At 48.7% G+C, this 21,042-nt stretch overlaps 2 protein-coding genes across 2 annotated transcripts; one reads left to right on the top strand and one right to left on the bottom strand.

The window, feature by feature from the left end:
- The first annotated feature begins 10,582 nt into the window (after positions 1-10,582).
- LOC119384113 (uncharacterized) lies at positions 10,583-12,922 on the top strand. The gene is made up of 2 exons (XM_037652409.2): positions 10,583-10,780; positions 11,321-12,922. The coding sequence occupies exons 1-2, from the start codon at positions 10,715-10,717 to the stop codon at positions 12,920-12,922; spliced, it is 1,668 nt and encodes a 555-aa protein (XP_037508337.1). The 5' UTR covers positions 10,583-10,714.
- Positions 12,923-13,984: 1,062 nt separating this feature from the next.
- LOC119384114 (uncharacterized) lies at positions 13,985-19,784 on the bottom strand. The gene is made up of 4 exons (XM_049412773.1): positions 19,534-19,784; positions 17,890-18,574; positions 17,285-17,487; positions 13,985-16,034 (listed from the first exon to the last, which is right to left on the bottom strand). Exons 1-4 carry the CDS (start codon positions 19,737-19,739, stop codon positions 15,656-15,658), a joined length of 1,473 nt encoding a protein of 490 aa, XP_049268730.1. The 5' UTR covers positions 19,740-19,784; the 3' UTR covers positions 13,985-15,655.
- Between the last annotated feature and the right edge of the window lie 1,258 nt (positions 19,785-21,042).

Here is a 21,042-nt window from a genome sequence, read left to right as displayed (position 1 = left end):
AAAATATTTGCTTTGTCGTTTTATTTTCCGAGTTTGGGCATATATGGGTTAATACCGCACAGGGCAGTTGCATGGGCATTAGAATATAACAACTAGTTAATCGCTGATTATACCACGCACAGGGCCAGAGAGATTAACGTGGCAAAGGCAAGCTGTGTCGAGTTTCACGCCACGCAGCCTAACGAAAAGCTTAAAGAGCTCCGCTTTTAAAAAAGTGTCTGCTTCAAGTGAAAACTTTTAGAGAATGCGCACTACACAGCAGCAACAGGCTTCGCTTATGACTTTATGATAAGCAGTCCGCTAGGCGCACGCTTGCCTTCATAAGTAAAATATGTATGTACAAATGCAGACGTAGTCTCAGATATCCTGCGCCGCTCAGCTGAGATCACGAGGCGCGCTTACCTGCGAGGCGATTCGGAGGTCGCGGCGTGGGCTCCTTATGGGCCTTCGCGGCAGGTTGTGGGACGCCACCGCATCTGGTGTAAGTCTGGGTGCAATAAACGCCTGAAGTATTGGCGAGGCGCTTAAACGCGGTCACAAGCTTACCTAAGAGTGGCGCGTACGGTGGGTAGCAGAAGTCACTGTCCGCGAAATGCTTGTTTCACACGGTCGATGAAGGCATGGGGCGCTTTCCCATACTGAGCTTGCCTATCCACTTCTTCTTCAGCTTTGGGTCCTTGGAATAGTTGTGAAAGCTAACGCCTTTTTCACGAGCGGACGAAGCACACTGAGGCATAGAGCAGTACTTCACCATTGCGCAGCACTCGCCGCGGAAAAAAGCGACCGCAGTTCTAAGAAACAAAGAGCTGTAGTTCTAGTAGAACTTTTTGTTGGGCTAGTTGGTGCATGTTTAACGAAAAGAATCAGGCGCCATGTCACTTCTTGTGTTCGTCTCTTTTGCGCCTGATTCTTTTCGTTAAAGCTGTAGTTCTGAATGAACGTTAAAAACAGACCCACGGTTGTTCGAACAGCGCCAGTAGCCACCATACGCAAGATCACCAATTGAACTGCTTTTAAATGCGAAGCATTTCTTAGCGAACTTCTGCGACTTTGAGCGTCTATCTATCTATCTATCTATCTATCTATCTATCTATCTATCTATCTATCTATCTATCTATCTATCTATCTATCTATCTATCTATCTATCTATCTATCTATCTATCTATCTATCTATCTATCTATCTAGCCGCCTACGACTTTGAGCTCTCCTGGCCGTTTCGTTAATTGGATGTATACCAAAATTGGTGTGGCATAACATGACCTTATTACGAACGTAAATGATAGGTCATGACATGAAAATCATGACATGCATGTCATGAACAGCATGATTTACATTCCACGGCCTTCGCGCTCTTGCGGCGGTTCCGTTAATTTCATATATACCAAAATTGGTATGGCGTGACAAGAGTTCATGACGAACATAATGGAAGGTCCTAGCGTGCAAATCATGAGAGGCATGTCATGTGCAGCATAATTTACACGACATGGTCTCGGGGCGCTCGCGGCCGTTTAAATGAATGGATATATAAGAAAACTGGTATGACGAGGCATTTCTGTATGACAAACATAACTGACACGCGGTAACATGAAAATGATGACATACAGGTCATGTACGACATGATTTACATGCCACGCTCATGGCGCACTCGCGGCCGTTTCGCTAGATTCATATACACCGTAATTGGTATTGTGAGATGCGACTGTGTGAAGAACATGAAAAACAGGTGGTAACATGAAAACCATGACATGCAGGTCATGTATGTCATGATTTACATGCCACGCTCATGGTGCATTCGCGGCCATTTCGTTTGCTTGATATACACCAAAATTGGTATTGCGTGACACGACCGTACGACGAACGTAAATGAGAGGTGGTAACATGAAATTCATGATATTTAAGTCATGTACGCCGCGATTTACATGCCGCGCTCATGGTGCATTCGCAGCCGTTTCGCTAGCTTGATATACAACAAAAACTGATCGCGACTGTATGACGAATGCATATGAAAGGTGGTAACATGCAAATCATGACATTCAACTCATGTACGACATGATTTACATGCCACGCTAATGGTACATTCGCGGCCGTTTCCCTGGCTTGACATACATCAAAATTGGTATTGCGTGACGAGATTGTATAACAAACGTAAATGAGAGGTGGTAACATGAAAACCATGACATGCAAGTCATGTACAACATAATTTACATGCCTTGCTCATGATTCATTCGCGGCCGTTTCGCTAGCTTGATATACACCAAAATTTGTATTGCGCGACGCGGCTGCATGACGAACGTAAATGATAGGTGGTAACATGTAAATCATGATATGCAAGTTATGTACGACATGATTTACATGCCACGCTCATGGTGCGTTCGCGGCCGTTTGGTTGGCTTGATATACACCGAAATTGCTATTGCGCGACGTGACTATGAATAACATAAATGACAGGTGGTAACTTGAAAATCGTGATATGCATATCATTCACGGCATGATTTACATGCCACACTCATTGTCCAATCGCGGCCGTTTCGCTCGCTTGATGTACTCCAAAATTGGTATTGCGCGACGTGACTTTATCACGAACATAGGTGACAGGTGGTAACATGACAACTATGATATGCATATCATGTATGGCATGATATACATGCCATGCTCATGGTGCACTCGCGGCCATTTCGCTCGTTTTCTATACACCAAAATTTGTATTGCGCGATGTGACTGTATGACGAACATAAATGACAGGCCTTAATATGCGAATCATGTTATGCATATCTCATGTACGGTATGATTTACATGACACGGTCATGGTGCGCTTCCGGCCGTTTTGTTAACTGGATATATACTAAAAATGGTACGGCATGACACGAGTGCGTAATGAAAATTACACCATCTCCCGCTAATGGGGATCATGAGGCGATGCGAAGCCGGAGCACTTGCACGATCGCGTTCTGTTGGCGTTCGTTGGGCATGCTACCGACCTCGCGTCGTGGAACGCGAAGAGGGACGCTACGCGCGTCGTATCTTCCATCTAGCCTGGCCGTTAATTCTCACAGGGCGAGCGGGGAACGCGGTCGACAGGCGGGCGAGAGGGCGGCAGCGTAGGAGAGGAGGGAGAAGGGGAGGGGACGCGCATGCGCTCGAGCTCATCGCGGCGTTGCGCAGGAGAGAATTTCGGCATGTCTAGCCCGCGTTTCAAAGGAAGAGTGGAAAGGGGGAGGGGAGAGGGAAAGTGGAAAGGGAAAGGGGAGAGGGAAAGTGGAGGGGAGGTGTGTGGAGAGGGTATGCGCATGCGCAGTAAGGGTGGTCACGCCGCACACCACCACCACCGGATTGAGCTCCGCCTTAAGATACTTCGCATCTAATATAAATGACAGGTCATGCATTGCATCTACCAGAATATAAGTTTTAATAGCATGGTATATACCAGATTGTGCATGCATGCGTGCATGGCGAACATGCGATATATGGTGAACTAGATGTCATGGCATGAATGATTTCATTTGGCTCAAAGACAAACAAGGCGATGTATGCAGCTCCTTGCTGGCTGCTTCGCATTACATCGATTCCCACAGTGCGTGGGATCTGCCGGATTTTTGTGTTGAGATTTACCGCAACGGTGGTTTCAACACGGCGCTGGGCCTACGTAGCAGACGAAAGCGCGCGAATCCCCGCTCTGACGTCATACAGGCGCCGTTCGCAGCGCCGCCATCGGTCGCACACCAGGCCAATATATATAGTACACTCAACAGTTCAACTCCGACTTCGGAGCGAGCATCATCGCTGGGCCAAAAAACTTCCAACGAGATCACTGTGCAGAGAAGCGCCAGCCGCACCGTACTAAACATCTTCAGCGTCAGAAACATTATCAAGCGCCGTAATTATTGAACTCAAGCTTTAAAGAAATTAATCAAGAAAAAAAAAACAATATAGACGCAAACACACAGGTCTTCATAGCTCGAAAAGTCACTGATGATCACCATACTCCCTCATGCAAATTCTGAGCGCACCTTTGTGTTGAGGCAACGCGAACTGTGTTTGAATTTCTGGCTATCCGCATTGGAACATTCGTTACATATTGCCACAGAAACTGCCAGTGCTCGAGTACTACGCACGCCACTCTTTGCATTGCAGGCGTCATCGACATCCCTGTCACGACAAGTGAGACAATAGCAGCGCACCCACCAGCCCTGCTTGTGCACGAGCTCAGACCGAAGGACGAGCACGCATGACGGAGGAAGAAAGCGATGTTAGAGGCCAGTGGCTCGTGATATCGACAGAATCCACGTTCGCTGTCTTTCGTCCTCGTTTGCTCTCTCGGTTACGCCGATCACGCCAACGGCGAGGCCGAACAACGCCAACCGCGATGCCGAACAACGCAGGAACAGGCGCCTATAGGAGCTGCGCTGTAAACGCACAGCGCGTATCGTAAAACGTCGTGGACTCGAATCGGCGTACACAACTCAGTTTCACGATGATTTGGACACGTCTAATTCTCTCCATATTCTTCATTAAATTTGTATATCAATGTTCTTACACAATTTGGCTTTCGCAATTTGTTTAGGAGCCCTAGATTTCACGAATGAACGGCGCGTACATAACCTCAGCCGTGCGCCCGTCGAGCGGAAAGACTACTGGCCTCGAGTCACACCACTGGAAACGCCGGCACCACGGTCGGCGTGACGTGCTTGGCAGGATCACGTGGTCTCAGCGGCCGCGTCGGCTGCTTGTGGAGCACTGCTGCGTGCTTTGAAAACAAGTTTCAAGTACCACATGCGCTGCGGTCTGTTCAAATACGGAAGTTTTTTCGCATTTTCTGCTCAATTGAAACCATTTTATTAGAGTAGCTGCCTCCGAAGGCGACGAACATGGGACTCTACCACTTTGTGCCAAGTGTCAGCCTGCACCGGTAACCACGGGACAAGAAACAGCGTGAAGCATGGGTTGTAAAGCTAAAAACCGGCAAGTAGCCATCGGCTACGAGTCTTGTATGCCACAAGCACTTCCGCGATGAAGATTTTCGTTACTGCGTCGGGCCTGCGATGTTCGTAGCCAGGGGCGTAGCAAAGGGGGGGGGGGGGGGGTTGGGGGGGTTCAAACCCCCTCCGAAATTTTTCAGTTTTGCTGGCGTATATAGGCACGCACACATACAAACGCACGCACGAACATACATAAAGTATGGTTGAACCTCCCCCCCCCCCCCGAAAAAAATTGCTGGCTACGCCCCTGTTCGTAGCAGACCGCGCGCACTAAGACGATGGCTCGCGCGCGCTTCCCGCTGGCAAATGATGCTTATCTGCCACAGGATGGAAAAGGCGCTACCTTTTACCACGTGCGATACCATCTCAGAACCCTCCCGTGCGACCTCTTGATCTTCGGCCCCGTGCTCAGCATACACAAAATCGGCTGCAGATGCGCAAGTCATTGTTTAGATACGTTGAATTAGGAAAACTCACAGGGTCCCTTATGCATTCGCCAAAGATGACTGGAAGGCGAAAGCCATCTTTTTCTTGTCAGTCGATGCAATTTTCCCGCGCCCCCCTCCAAAAGCGTTCTGCACCTAATGGTGCATTCAGACGACGGACCGAATCCGGATGTGGCGGGACGGACGGCGCGTCACGTGACCTCACATCAGCGATTCCCCTCGTCCGCGACTCGTCCGCGTGGCTCGCGGACGGATGACCCCAACCTGTTTTTGACATCGGGATTCTGGCGGCGGAACACCTCAGCTTTAGCTCACAAACAGGCTGGCAACCAGTACGCTTTTCTTCTGCACTACGGCTGTCATCGCAGTTGATTGCAGCTCTGCTGGCGCTTAGTTCAGTTTATGTTCGGGGCCGTATGTTAAGGCGATCACGTTTCAGATATATATCTCTTTTATTGCGCGCTGACTGGAAGGTTGGGGAGCAGCGGTTAAGTTGTCGCTTTAATTGCACACGCACACGCATTGCACACGCAGGATTCTTTGGCAGGCAAAGTGGCGCTGTTGCCGAAAGCCGTTTTCTTAGAACACGGCCCATGTTCGAACACTGATTTTAAGGTCAAGATGCGAACAGAGAGAATGAAACATAATGTGCAGCAGTGGAATGTGCCCAGTCGGTACCTGTTGTCCGCAAAAGAAAAAAAAGCCGATATCGGCGCATCACGGTATCCTCCCTTCGTATGCGGGGCCGCACGCGTGACAGCAGCGAGGTCAGTCTCCAGCAGCTCCCTGTAATGCAGATTCTTCTTTTCATTCAGCCATTCCGCCAACAACACCGATTTCACCGAAACAAATTGCAGTCCTCGACAATACTCGACCAAGCTCGGCGAGCTCCGCGTTCTGTCGGCTTCCATGTTGTTGAATACTCTCAAACCGGTCTGCTGCCAGCGGGCGCAGGTGAGCGCAGAGTCTGCGGTCGAGAGTAATCGAGCTGTTCTCTCCTAGGACACTGTCCGTCGTGTGGATGCGCCTGCAGGCGGATTATCTGCGGATTAGCCGTCCGCCTCCATGACAAATCCGGATTCCGTCCGTCGTCTGAATGCACCATAACGCGGCTTTGCACGGCCTCCGTGAATGATCACGGAGGCAATGCAAAGCGACCATATCGTGTGAATACGTCTTCATGTGACGTCACGTTATATGACGTCATATTGACGCTGCATATTTTGGCGATCTGTCACGTCATGGTGACGTCATGTGATAACGTCATCACCGATCACGGAGGCAATGCAAAGGGACCATGTCGTGTGAATACGTCATCGTGTGACATCACGTTATGTCACGTAATGATGATGTCTTAATGAAGTTACAAATTTAGGAGGTCTGTGACGTCATGATGACGTCATATGTTGACCTCAGCACGTGACGATTAATTTTTGCGTCACTCGTCTTGACGCCGCGACGGTCAATCTTCCCGTTTGAAAAGGCATCTGGCTTTCTCAAAATGTACTGATCGACTGCTGTCAGAGCGCATGTGCGTGTTCACATACATAAGCCGGGTCTTTCGACAATAAATCACCAGTTGCAGTACAGCGCTTGTGTTTGCGTCTTTTTTGTGTACGTGTTCGTTGCCTTTTGTGCGCTGCCTATTCGAGAATCTGGCTTTCGCCTTCTTAAGCTACGCGACGTTTGCTGGTGGGCGTACCGATAGCGAGGGAGTCAAATGCTGCGGCTGTGTGCTGCATTTAGCTTGGAAACAACATTTTTTTTTAGTCAAGCTTCCGTTCCCCTGACGCAAACACTATGTCCCAAATTTATTTGTGTCACTCTCAAACTCACGTTGGGCCTCTCCAACCCCATGTATCTTCTTGGAGCCTCATTTATTTACGTGGGAAAGATGACACCCTGTTGGCGTCAAACACGACACTGCTGCCAAAATTGCTGGGGTACTCGTCACATATTTGCTACCTTGTTTTGCGGCTGCTGGTTGCTGCAATAACTTCTATTTTATTCACCGCTATTTCAACTTCACGTGGGTCCTGGTTCACAGCCGACGTTTGCAGAACAAGCCCGGTGAATGTTACTGTATTTTCTTTCTTTTCCTTGTCGTTGCATGCTATTACCATGCTCGGTCTCGTAGACTACTTCTTCTTCCACCAGCAATCTCGAAGTGGTGAAGCTTTGGTCTATGAATTGGTTGATGACAGAGAGGGGCAAGTTCACTGGAATGCAAATGGAATGATAATTAAGGAGCATTAAAAAAGGCGTCGCATTTGCTCACGTTTTGTGTGAGCACCAAACGACACGAATGCACTGAATAAAGAAACAGAAGCAGCGGCATTTGCCCGCTGAGAATGCCGATCAATACGCAGTGCGAGACAACTTGTCAAATGACATTGAAACGTACACGAATTTAGGCCGAAAAAAAAAACTGAATCGTCGGGACGGCACATCATAAAGTTGCCATGCGCACCGAAGCCGTAGTTGTAACGAAATTGTTTTTGAACTGCTCTGATAGCGTCCGCGCAACAGTAGTTGTTTGTGTACTCACAAATCCTCATATTTTGCGGCCTAAAGTTCACAGCGCGGTGCCAAAACACGCTCGTAGCAAAAGCAAAACCATCAGTACGAGCATACATGCAGACGCTCATACATGCAGAGGCACCATCATTTGTCGCGAAGCCGTGCGATCGCTGGCTTGAGGCTTCATTCTGTTATGCTCCGTTTGGTCATATAGGCAGTCTACTCTAACGAGATATTTCACACAATTTGCACACAGCGAGTGACTACCTTTGACGCAAGAAGCCGCTTCAGGGGTCTCCAACGCGGTGACCGCGTGAAGCGGGTGCTCGGTTTTCTGCAGAGAGACAGCGACTGTAGACTATCTTGTGCTTTCTTTCGTCGAATATTATTCTTTTGACAGCAAAGAACATATTTCTTTTTGGAAAGTACCTGCAGAAAAGTCCCGAAGGGCTTCCGTGAGGTCATTTTGTAGAGCGCCGACAGCAAAACGAATGGGGCGTGCGCCGGCGGCCTCCTGCCTAGCACGCAATCGAGGCGCGTCCGTTGGAGGGCGACTCCGTAACTCCTCGCCGCCAGACTCTCTGGCACTCGCGCCCTCTACATTCCCCTTTTTGGGAAAGTAACACGAAGCAACCCCTCGCTCTGAGGGGTTGCTTCGTGTTATCTCATGACAAATATCTCATGGCACGCTCTACAAGTTCAGCCGCACCGGTTGCCTAACACATCTCCAGACCGAGTGCGCACAACCGACACTGGTGGTCTTGAGGGAGTAGCCGGGGCAACCGATGGCGATGCAACTGGTAGAGGAGTGACCGCGCTAGAAGCATGACTGCTGCAGACAGGCGCTGGGCGCGTTGGGGTTGTGGGTGGGGGCTTTGGGGTCCTTATGGCAGTGAACTGGAGCTGCCGAGCTGCCTGATAACGGAGACTGCTGCCGAACCAGGTGTCTCCGGTTGCGGACGAGAGCACCAGCATCTGTATGGAACATGTAGGATCATGGACGCCGCGCTTGGCTAAGAATTGTGCCAGCATATTCTGCGTCGCGAATCCAGACTCTCTCCCCCTCTCCCAGGTGACGCAACTCCTGCCCAGCATGCCGACTGTCAAAATCGTCATGCTGGCGATGTCGTTGGGCAGTGTTGCGATGTCGTTGGACCTTGCGAGGCAGATGCCTGAGGACAGCATGCTCTTGAGCTGCTCAAATGTCCAGGCTGGCGCTGGTCCCCATGTCCAGGCCGCAGTGTCGTTCAGGACACTTCGGATCGGTCCGGACGTCTGAGAAAGACCCGAGAGGAAGCGACCCACATGGTTGAGCATACCAAGGTAACGTTGGACACCTCGAATGCCCTTAGTAGATGGCATGCGCTGAATGACCGTCACCTTGTCTGGATCACGAGCGATGCCATTGGCACTGACGACGACGCCAAGGAATCGCACACTGGACACGCCGAAACTGCACTTTGCAGCGCCGAGAGTGACCCCCGCTTGTTGAAGGCGACCGAGGGCTGCTTGGCGGCGTTGGTCGTGCTCTTATGTGGTGCGACCAAACACAAGGATGTCGTCCATGAGCTTAACAGCTCCGGCCAGCCCTTCCAGCAGGCTAGACATCCGACGTTGGAAGTAATCTGGAGACGACGTTCTGCCAAACGGGAGGCAGCAATTGCAGCACCCGACCAAACAGAGTGATGAAGGTCGTATACTTCTGGGAGTTGAGCGCTAGGTGCACTTGGTGGAAGCCTGAAGTTGCGTCCAACTTCGAAATTACGCAGGCATCGCCGAGCAGACGGGGGTTTGGTCGACGGTCTGGAGTACGTGGCATTCACGCAGAACGACTTGGTTGAGTTTGGTCAAATCCCCGCAAAGGCGGTAACCCCCCGCTGGCTTCGGGGCGACGAGAAGGCGCGGGCAACAGTTCGTCGGTTTGTCGACGCGCCGGAGCACGCCCTCCTTCTCCATCTTGTCGAGCTCCTTTTTGATGACGTCTCATAGGGGTATCGGGATAGGCTATGCTGTGCTGCGGGAATACGGTACCGCATTAGGCTTGATGCAGATCGTGTACTCTTGCGGGAACGTGCCGAAGGCAGTGAAAAGGGCTGGAGAAGCTTCCAGAGGTGGTGTGTTCGGCAGAGCTGGCGTGACGGCACCGATAAACTTGACAAAATCAAGGGCAACGATGGCGGGATAGCCGAAAAGGGGCTGCTCTTGTCCCGCAATGACGCAGAGGCGCTCATTGACTTGCCTGCCTCTCCAAGACAGCGCCGCGGAGCGCAAGACGTACAAGCGCGCGCGCAGGAGCGACCACGCCCTGTAGAGGCACACGCTCATCTTAACGCGTGGGGTGACGACCTTTAAAGCGCGCTGTTCTAAAGTCCCTCTATCTTGCTTGATAGCTTGATAACTGATGAGCATGTGAGGCGACAAATATTAATAATTTAACGGTTCAAGCGAGCACCGAGTGCGGTTTCAGGCGCCCGCAATATGCACGTGAGCGAGCCGCGCGTCGTCTGCTATCGCTGCTCCTTGGACCACTCGGGAGGGCGCGCGTGTAGTTGTCGCTACCTTTAAAAATATAGACCCCTTGCAGAAAGCCTAGCAACACTCTGTGCCTCTATGGCAACATTGGGGCGGTCACCAGCGGCGCGCCATTGTGAAGGAAAACACGCTGCGTCCGGCCTGTGTTACCTATGTACTGGCTGCGCGGCATACGACCTTTCGGCATTCTGTCTGGCGCTTGAAGTAAGAATTCAAGCGCTTTCACGGCGACAGCGAACATGCCAACGCACTGCTGTGTCCCTGTGTGCAAGCAATACGGATACGTTGACAAGTCCGGACGAAAGGTACGTATCAGCGCACACGCACCGGGCCATCCGTGTCCCCGATTTCGCGTGCGGTTTTTGCATAGGTTTAATGTATTGGCTCGGCACTATAGTGGTTTGCGGTGTTTTAATTGCTCATTCACTCAATTGTTCCTTGCCCGACTGACACTCTTAGTGGGGCTAAACCAGCGTCACATCCGCGCGGTGCATTCAACGCCGATCGGCAAACTTGCACGATGTCCCAAAGTGGCACGCACTTTTGCTTCGCATCGCTCGTTTATTTTGTGTCACTGCGAGTTCGCAGTTTAGCGCTGCTCTGCAGACGAGCGTTGGGCTTGCATGTTAATCCATAGCAAACTTTTTTTTCTGAACAAGCTTCGCGTGCGAGCCGCTGCCGTGCCCAGTGCAAGTATTTGGTTGTTCGGCCGAGCATTCATTACCGCTGCGTTATGCTAAACTCGCATTACACGGGTCAGTTTTTATGCATAACATTTGTTGGTCGTGCGCTTCGCCGTGCATAAATTGAGACACAAGATCATAACCAAAGCTCTTTATTTTCAGGTGTCATACCACAGGTTTCCCAGCGACGAGGGAATGAAGAAAAAATGGATCGCTGCCATAAAGAGGGACGAAGGGCCGCTGTTTAAAATATCTAAAGCGACCAAAGTATGCTCATTGCATTTCCTGGAGGCAGACTACTGGGGAAATGTTGCTAGTGGTCATTGCCTCCTCAAAGACGAGGCTGTACCATCCATTTTTCCATTTCGGAAAACCAAGCCCCCAAGAAAACCTCCTCGACAGCGAACGTCTTCAGCCATTCCTGCTTCCAAGAAGAAATGCACCGAGCTCCACCCACCAGCTGACAGTCCAATGGATTTGGCAAGTGCACCCGATGAGAACGAAGCCCCGCAACAGGAGATTGTCGCAGACCAGAATGTGCTTCAGGAGCCTGCTCCTACTATCCACAGCGAGCTCACGAAAGCAATTGCTGTGCTGGAGGCACAGCTTGCCACAGCTAAAGACCAGGCATCTAAGCAGCAGGCAGAATTAGCCGAGCAGGCAGTGCAACTAAGCAAGGCTCGTGCTGAACTCGCTAGTTGTCGGCCAGAGCTGGAAACTGCGAAGAATAAGCTGAAAGCACAGAATAAGGAGCTGGATGTACTTCGAAGCGAGTTGGTTACTTCCCAGCAATGTATGGACAAATTAAAGACTCAGTATGCACCTTTTGGCATAGAAAAATTCGAAGAATGTGATGAAGACATTCAGTTTTATACAGGACTGCCCGACTATGCAACCTTTGTAGATTTATTGGACTATCTGGACCCTGGTGAAAATGGATGCAACATAATGCGACATCACAGTACCAGAATACACAAGAATCAGGGTTACAGGGGCCGGCCACAGAAAGTGAGTGTACCAAACCAACTGTTCATGGTCCTCATAAAGCTTCGTCTCGGAATGTTCCACCAGCACCTTGGACATTTGTTTTCGGTATCTGTTAGCACAGTGTCAAGAATATTTTCCATTTGGGTGGATTTCATGTACTTACAGCTGACAGCATTGACAATATGGATGTCACGGCGAGCTATTGACGAGGCAATGCCTCTGGCATTTGTGGAAAAGTACCAATCGACTCGTGTGTTGCTCGATGCAACAGAAATACGGTGCGAAGTGCCATCGTCATTTGTGACACAGTCTGGCCTCTACTCCCATTATAAGTCCACACACACACTTAAAGGACTGATCGGTGTGTCACCAGATGGGCTTACCACATTTGTTTCGGAGCTTTTCACCGGGAGCACCTCAGACAGAGAATGTGTGAGAAGGAGTGGGTTTTTGGACCTAGATTTTGACATAGGTGACTCTGTGATGGCAGACAAGGGGTTTCGAATTGATGACCTTATGGAGGAGATCGGTGTAGAGCTAAACATTCCACCCTTCCTCCGACGTGACAGATTTACTGCTGAGGAAACTCAAGAGACCCAGGAGATTGCTGCCCTGCGGATTCATGTTGAAAGAAGAATTCAAAGAATTAAGTGCTTTCACATATTTGATCGCCCCATTCCAATTTCATTGGTACCAGTGGCTAATCAGATGTGGACGATCTGTGCCATCTTGAGCAACTTTCAGTCGCCTTTAATTCAGGATATGGAATCCAGCTAGGTCCAGTGTGCTTGTTTTGCATAATGCGCACTGTGCTATTTTGTACTCGCTGGGATGCCACAGAGCCTAAGCAAATAAAGTATGCTGCATGAAGGGTATATCTGAAAGGCCACTGCCCAACCTCCTCATATGTGGGGCCATATTCTGAGATGATTACTTTGAGCAACTACTTTTTGAGATGACTACTTTTGATTTGAGCGACGTAGTGTCCGACATGTTCAAGAAGTGAATCAACTACTTGCCAATGACATAAGTTGCTCTGGCCATTGGCGTTTTCAAACAACTCGCAACACGGTGAGCACCCTTTGTGCCCTGAGATTGTGCATCTCTGTTGTCTTTACGCCTTTAGCCTCTCAATATGCTAAACTAACACGCCTACTTATTCATCTTAATGCCCTGTACAAGTGCACAGCAGCCAGAGTGGAATTTTTGAGGGTACTGGCTTCTAAGCAGAAGCTAGGCTTGCGTCTTGCAACTTCAAATATAATGTGTTAAAAAGTGCTTTCAACATTGTATTGCTTAAGTGTAATGTTTTTAAAGAAGCACACATGCATGAAACGTATTTCTGCTGAGAGTTTAAAACTGCACACTCACATATTTCAGCCAATATGCTGTGCACATCTGCCACAGAACAATAGAAGAAACTACCATCTGAGTCACTGAAATGGTATGCTTCAACACCAACTGACGAAGAGAGGATGTTTATTCCCGGAATGTCCAGAGCACTGCGACGTAACATGTCGCCAGAAATACAACATGGCACCATAAATTTTTCTGGTTTTTATCACCAGCCAATCTGCGTGCAGCAAAAGCAATAATTTGGCGATGTCTCCAAAAGTTCTTGTCTCAGAATATGACCCCTGAATGACACCAAGCATGACAAATTCACTCCTTCACATCCAAGATTACCAAGGAGGAAATTTCACTTGCACAGTGCCTTGATGGCGACTGCCTCCACAAGCAATTTGTAATGCGTACAGGACTGTGACAGCGCAAATGGTATTCTGCATTTTATTCATTTCGAAATAACAAGCCAATGAACACAGCTCTTTAATGTGTCACAGTCTTGTACTGCTGTCACACAAGCAAACAAGCGCACATTGAGCAAGTGCAGGCACACGAATGTCACTCTGGTGGTGCTCTGCTGCATGACAGAAATAGAAGTGTACTTAGGGAATCGTGGTAATAGCAATGGGTGAGTCAGTAACACAACACATATGTTATTTCAGGTCAGCTGCTTCAATTAAACTTTAGGTGCAAATATGATGGACACAGCCATTGTACGGCATGTGCTTTAGCAAGCCCCTGGCTGCCATAAGCATCATGAAAGCAGTAGTATTATGAAGTTCCGGATCTAACGAAGACAGCTTCATTCTCTGGCAAGCATCAATAGGGTTTACTGACATAAACTCGAATCAATAAAGCTAGCATGTAACCGAAGTTGATTTCACTAAATTTTACCTCAAATAAGTAAAAAGCTGCGATTTTTTCCGATTTTGACACAGCTACGTTTTTTTTAGCATGCGTTTTCCCTTTATTGCAATGAGATATTTAGGCATCCTCATCGCAACCCACACACTCAACAGTGCACTGAACAGATGGCAGTACTTTTATGTGTAAATGTTGCTAGGGGCAGCAGTGGTTTATAATCCCCATAACTGCTCCCACAGGAACACTACAGCGGTTGCTTTTATTATTTTATGGTTTATGCCAAGGTCAATTTGTCTCAGTCGGGAGAGTTGGAATAAAAAGCAGTGAAAGACCTACTGCCACACACATCAACATGTGGCATAAGACTTTTGAAGCACAGCTAAGCAAAGTGGGGCAAATGATGAAAAGCAAGAACTCTGTCGATTATTTTTTGCGAGTATTCTTAATCTTAAACATGACAAAGTCAACGAGTAATTTACTTGAATGTTTATCTGGTGTTTAGCTAAATACTTCACTACCTCATTTTTTTTGTTAATTGCCAGAAATGCAGGCAGTCTGCTAATGTGGGCTTGTGTTTAGTTCGGTGCATTGTCCGGTCAACAAGGCGTTGCTCACTTTTGTGCAGTGGTTTTGCGTGCATCTTTTTACATCTACTTCTGTTTATGTGACCAAGAGTGCTGATCGGCTCCACGCAACGTTTTTTCTCGGCCTGCCCACACTATCGCAGCGCTTGCCACACTATCTTAGCATGTTGGCTGTCTGTCAGCTTCACGCAACTGTCTACCGAACCTGCATCGTACAGACATAGAAGGCTCTGGGTCCAGGCCACCCTTACGGACTTTCCGCATGCGCAAGCGTGGGTTAGTTCCAAACGCAATTTAACTAAATATTTTGATCACGGTCATCACTTCATTAAATCAAGTTTCAACTGTAATTTGAGAGTGGTCATCACTTCGTTAAATCAAGTTTCAACTGTAGAACATTTTAGTAATGGCATTCCTAACAATGAAAATGACTGGTTAACAACACTACTGACTCCGCTTTCTTATTTTTGAGCAACTGTTACTCAGGCTGGACAGACGCAGCGTTTGCAAATGCACTGGCTGGCAAGTGTCGCTAAGTGTTCCCATGTGACAGCGTGCAAATGACAATAGCAGCAAAGTGCACTCATTTGAATGCATACATGCCAAATAGCAGACTCATTGCTCAGCAGTTTCCATAAACGGCAGCAGAGTATTAAAGTAAAAGTAGTTCAGCTGGTCTCTCATTCCATCCCACTCAGCTTTGTTCAGCTGAATTCGTTCAATTAAAATGAAATCTTTTCCGTACACTACAAAGTCCCCCCCAGCTCAGCCCAGAAACTCCCATTTGGCCTACTAATTGTGCATAATAGTAGTCCTCCCTCTTCAGCCTTGGGCCACTGTCAGTCAGCTCGCTACAGAATGTGGCAGTGGCAAGTTCTTCTCCCTTCTTTTCACGGAGGCTATACGGGCACTTAATTTCGAGTACCCCATATGAGCCTTCTGCGGGATCATACACGAGCCTGTCAGGTGATGCTCCCAGCCAAGGGAAGGCAGGGTTGACCAGCAGGCCGCAGTGTGCAACGGTCACGTCGTGTCCCATGTTTTGAAGCACTTCCTCGTAGCGCTTTGCAGCTATGGGCTCATTGGAGATGCCGTACCTGCATACAAATTCGTAACAGCAGATGAAAATTGAGCCCATGCCAAACTTGAACAGATTGCATGCCCTTGGCAGGCACAAATATATGCGTGCAAATATACATATTTGTGTTTAACTGCCCTAGCACCACACATGAGCCCTCCTGTTATGCTGGGACAACAGCCAAGTGTGGCACCCTTTGCATCAATAACCATATCTGTGGGCCACAATGGTATGTGTCGATAAGTTTGAGAGTGTTCTGCTTTTTGCTGGAATTGTAAGCATTCGCATTACAACTTGTTCAGGAAAAATGGCTTACAAATCAGTTTAAATGTCTCATGAGGCATGCAAGTTTATCAGCTCACATGTGGCATAGGTTAAGGTGCGTGCACAAAATGGAGTCAAATTAAGCTGCTGAGTGAAGCTAGCTCCAAAGATTGGGTAGTTTTGAGCGCATTGAAGTGGTCAAAATGCACCTATCGAAGCTATGAAGACAAAGTGTATAGTGTTATGAGAAGCACAGAAATGAATACATTGCCTGCCTTCTCAGCGTTATTGAGCTACTTGTCTTGGCTGGGATGTTTTAAGAGTTGAACTAGTCTCAATGTATTTGCTTTCCTACAGTATCCATAGACAGGTTTAATCAGGCTTCTACCTTTGTTGAATTGTCACTACGCTCAGCTACAATGGTTTCATGTAGTGAGCATGTTTTAAATGCCCAAGTACTTCTATGCCGAGTCAACAAGAAAACTGTCCATCTGCGACATCAGATGCTCATTGCCAAAAGAAAAAAATTAGGCAGGTGTTACACTCTTGTAACACAAGAAGGTGAAACCCAGATGCACTCATGCAAGACAAATTAGCCGTAATTAGAAAGCACATATGTCTGCCATTAAAGCGACCCTCTGAAGACCTCATGCAAGCACCTTTCTTTTCGCATGTCTTTCAAAGGACTACGTGGGGGCATCCTGTAAGGGAACCAATTTAATCAGCGATTTCTGAAGGCGCTCTACAACTCTGTGCTCATATTTTTTCTTGACCCAATAATGAAAAGGGTGGGTAGTTAGGCATAATTGTTGAATTAGTTAAAGGCAAAACAAGAAACAGCCCGAATATCTACAGGCTAGTGTGAATAGTATGCGTTCAGTTCAATTTGCTTCCAGTACACCTTTTGATTTTTTAAAGTGTTGGCCCAAGTTACATGGGACAACCCAAATAATTCTGCGGAGCGTGCTCTTTCTGTGAACAAGAGATTTCAAGCAGTTTGTGCACCTGATAGGAGCCACCCTTGAGAGGTCTCTGCTAGCTGTGATCGCTTGAAGGCCTTTTGATGACCACTGCTGCCTCGCAAGCACGACACCAAAGTTTGACGCCGTCAGCCTTGGAGCCCGCTCCTTCTGCCAAGTTGCGCTACGCGACTGCTGCCTTGTGTCACGTTCCAGTGTCAAAGATGACTCCCTGGTTGTTCTCACCTTCTGCGAAATAGAGAAAACAGAACAGCAGTAACAAGCATGCTTCTTAAGAAACTTAACGCAGGCCACCACTCCTTGAAAATGTAGCATCCCTGATTGTATGTCCTTTCACATGCAGCAAGAGCGTCAAACATATTCTGTATTTACGTGCTGGAAACTGCTAATGTGAAAGTAGACACAGCAACACAGGTGGGACGAGGACAAGCGCTGTCTGCTTTCGCGCTCAGCAGTTTCAAGTGTGGAATACCAACTAGCCTGCTCCCACACGTTACATGATGGGCTGTTCAATATTGCGTGCAGGAGACGCATGGACTCCGGCACAGCGTAATAAACATAAGCACCTATGTGAAGGCATCACGGCTTAACAGGCCTCGGTATTGTCTGGGAAAGATTATGTATGCATACCTCAAGAATTCCAGAGGTTGTTTGGTGAACAGCTGGAATCCAAGGCTCAACATCCTTGAATAGGTCCAGAGTCGGCACCAGCTGGGAGGAGGCAAGTGACACCGGTGTAATGCCGGACAACTGCGCACTAAATCCGTGAGGCAGCAGTGCCTGCTGGTACGCAAGTGGTGATGAGGCTGGAGCCAGGCCGTATTTGGTTTCTTTATACGGCTGCCCCAGCGACAACGAGAGCCCTCGGGCAAATGCATTGTTGGCATCTCTTGCGAGTATGCTGCGGCAAAGCTTCTTTTGTGCAGCTGCTTGTTCTTCCTTCGTGCGTGGGTTCACTCGCCGCTCTGTTGGCCTGGCAAGTTTTGGGACACTCAGGCCGCCTTCTCTGACGCTCCTCCAGTCAATCCCTTGAACAGAGCTGCCCTTAATGACCTTTCCACGTGGCACCCGCCATTGCTGTGGCAAATCAGTGCACGCAATGTCTTCAGGTGCTTCTGAGAAGCCTTTAGACTGGAGCAGGGCAACCATGCGAAGCATGCTTAGCAAGTGGTTGCATGCAAACTGGCCAGCAGGGCATTCACAGTTGCCCCCAACAACTTGCCCTTGCTGTCCAATAGCTGCGTGGACAATGTAGGGTGATGCATTCTTTTTTTTGCTCCTGTAGCACTGTGCCCTTATGAGGACAAGCCCGTCACTGAAAAGAAATGCGCACGAATCAGTATGTCATCTGCTATGAGCGGTAGTACACACGAGCACAACTATGCGTAGGAACATTCGCCTTGGAAGACTAATGATGTCATAACATGCCCCGCACTCCCTTGCAGCGTTTTAAATGAGGACGTGTGTCCAACATTTCATTTTTAGGTATCACCCTACTACTTTATTCGTGTTCGTTCCTTATTCCTCATAAACCTGGCATAACATCACACGCCCCTCTTTGCCGTCTGCACCTATGCGTGCAGCTCCTTACGAGGACAGCAACCACTCAAGCACACTGCGTCCAGCAGAACAGGTCAAGCCACCTCGTAAACGTAACCGCGCATTACACACAACACAAACAAAGTATTTGAACATGCTGTTATAACTACATGTCGCCTGAGCTGCTCGGGGCACCTTTATTTTTGCGTAAGGCGTACGCGGCTTGCGCGTTTTGCTAAACAGGTGCATTGCCAGGGGCGTAGTCAGGGGGGGTGGGGGAATTCAACCCCCCCCCCGAAATTTTTCAATTTTGCTTGCGTACATATACACGCACACATACAAACGCATGCACGAACATACATAAAGTATGGTTGAACCCCCCCCCCCCCAAAAAAAAAAAAAACATTTCTGGCTACGCCCCTGTGCATTGCCCTCAGTAACACGCCGAGAATTCAATCGCAGCGCTAGCAGGGACGAGCGCATACCGTTCGCGACCTTTCTCTTTCGGCTGCTTAGGGTCTACGGCCTTGTCCGACGCGCAATAAAGTTAAATTACTGTGTACGAAAAACAAAGCAGCCACAGTGGCGTGCGATTAGTTCTCTGTTGAACTCTGCCATGCATGTTGCTTGTAATGCTGTTAAACAACAAAATAGTACAAGTTTACCTAGGTGTAAGCTTCCCTGCAGCTAAAGCGTTTGCTAAGAAGCACCCTTGAGACAAAGAAAACGCATTACCTTTGCATGGAGCTGTTCGTCTTCACCGTCGATGCGATTAAGTAGGATTCGACGGTGAAGTTGTAGCTGCGGTCGTAGCAGCGCTCTGTCGTCGACTTGCTGCGATAAAATTCAACAAGCCTCTCTTCGTTTAGAGGCGGCAGGCAAGAAAGGTCACTTTCCCAGCCGGTCGTGGGGAAAACAATCGCCTGCGACGCAGATGCCATTCTAACGAGCGCGGAACAGAACTAGCGCAGCCAGACGAAAGTATGCTTTTCCTAGTTTCTTTCCTTTACCATGAGACCCGCTGCCCAGTGTTGCCGGCAGCGCACAGCAGTGGCCAGTGTTGCCGGCGTTTTTGCAAGGGGTCTATAGGGACCTTACGCTGTTCGAGCCCTTCGCGCCATCTCGCTAGTGATAACGAAAACAGGCTGATGTACGCCGATATCGGAGTACCGCTAAAGGCAAATGGTGCATATAAATAGCACGCCGTTTGTATGTCGAAAAGCGTGCCGTCTGTGGCGGAGTCGTTTCGCGCTGCGCGCTGGGGATCGAGGGGTCGTAATTTCGACTCCCGGTGACGGAACTTTTTCTCGTTTTTTCTTTGCCATATGTTAGTCTTTATATTTTACAATGTCATATCCGTGACGGAAGTGCGTCAGTGGAGCCTTGGTGGACCCCGGCATAAAACACTTTCGTGTTAAAATGAAACTGCGCATTTTATATGCGTAGCACTTTAGGGGCCCGGCTTGTCGTCCATCCATGGATCCCATATGGCGTGGTCACGCTCACAGTAAAGCATTCAATACAGGCCATAACAGGGTTAGAAATGCTCAAAAGCGGATTAGAATGAACGAACAAGGTCCAAAATTATATAATTAACAGAAATAATCAAAACGTGATCGCAAAAAGTAACCTATAATCGCTAAGACCGTTTCGGAAGCATGCAACTGACTCCGGCACCGCGCAAGAGAGGGCGCCACCGTCTCGCAGAGCGCACGATTTCTCCTCTCACCGACTTTCTGTAGTCGGTGACAGCTAAGAATAAAAAGTAAACTGTACCGCTGTCCCTTTGTATTATGCGCGTCCAACGACGGCCGCTCTTTACCATGACGCAATGGTTAAGACGAACCAATGAAAAATGCAACATGCCGCAGTTCGCGACGAGAGGCGAGGTACCGCTGCATCGAGACCGAGATCCGTCAATTCCAATTTCCTGCGCTGTTTGCTTCTACCAGAAGAAGCTTTTCCGTGCTGTTATCCGCACGTACCCAGCATCATCCTTGCCGGTCGTCATTCGATGTGACTGTGCCGCGTTTCAAGAGCACCGAAGCGGCAGCAGCTCGGAGTGTTTTACAAAGCTTTAGCGCGTTCCGTCGTTTCGGCAGCGTGAAGTAGCAACACAGCGCGTGTTCCCTCCATCGCTCGGATACCCCAAGCATATCGCCTGAGGATTACCACATCGGCGATAGTCGTCGCGTTCATTCGTGTGCAGTGAGGTGAAAGTGAAGTCGTAATGTGCGCGTCTGT

Source organism: Rhipicephalus sanguineus, chromosome 2 (assembly GCF_013339695.2).
Source record: "Rhipicephalus sanguineus isolate Rsan-2018 chromosome 2, BIME_Rsan_1.4, whole genome shotgun sequence".
In the NCBI taxonomy this organism is placed as follows: Eukaryota; Metazoa; Arthropoda; class Arachnida; order Ixodida; family Ixodidae; genus Rhipicephalus; species Rhipicephalus sanguineus.
This window is presented reverse-complemented; position numbering and strand designations above follow the sequence as displayed.

What these genes read in the sequence shown, in the direction of transcription:
- LOC119384113 (XM_037652409.2), top strand. Translation starts at nt 10,715, where the DNA reads ATGCCAACGCACTGCTGTGTCCCTGTGTGCAAGCAATACGGATACGTT. An exon ending in TTGACAAGTCCGGACGAAAG is followed by an intron (nt 10,781 to 11,320) that starts GTACGTATCAGC and finishes CTTTATTTTCAG; the next exon opens with GTGTCATACCACAGGTTTCC.
- LOC119384114 (XM_049412773.1), bottom strand. Translation starts at nt 19,739, where the DNA reads ATGGCATCTGCGTCGCAGGCGATTGTTTTCCCCACGACCGGCTGGGAA. An exon ending in ACGAACAGCTCCATGCAAAG is followed by an intron (nt 18,575 to 19,533) that starts GTAATGCGTTTT and finishes ATTTCTTTTCAG; the next exon opens with TGACGGGCTTGTCCTCATAA. An exon ending in TCAAGGGTGGCTCCTATCAG is followed by an intron (nt 16,035 to 17,284) that starts GTGCACAAACTG and finishes ATTTGTATGCAG; the next exon opens with GTACGGCATCTCCAATGAGC.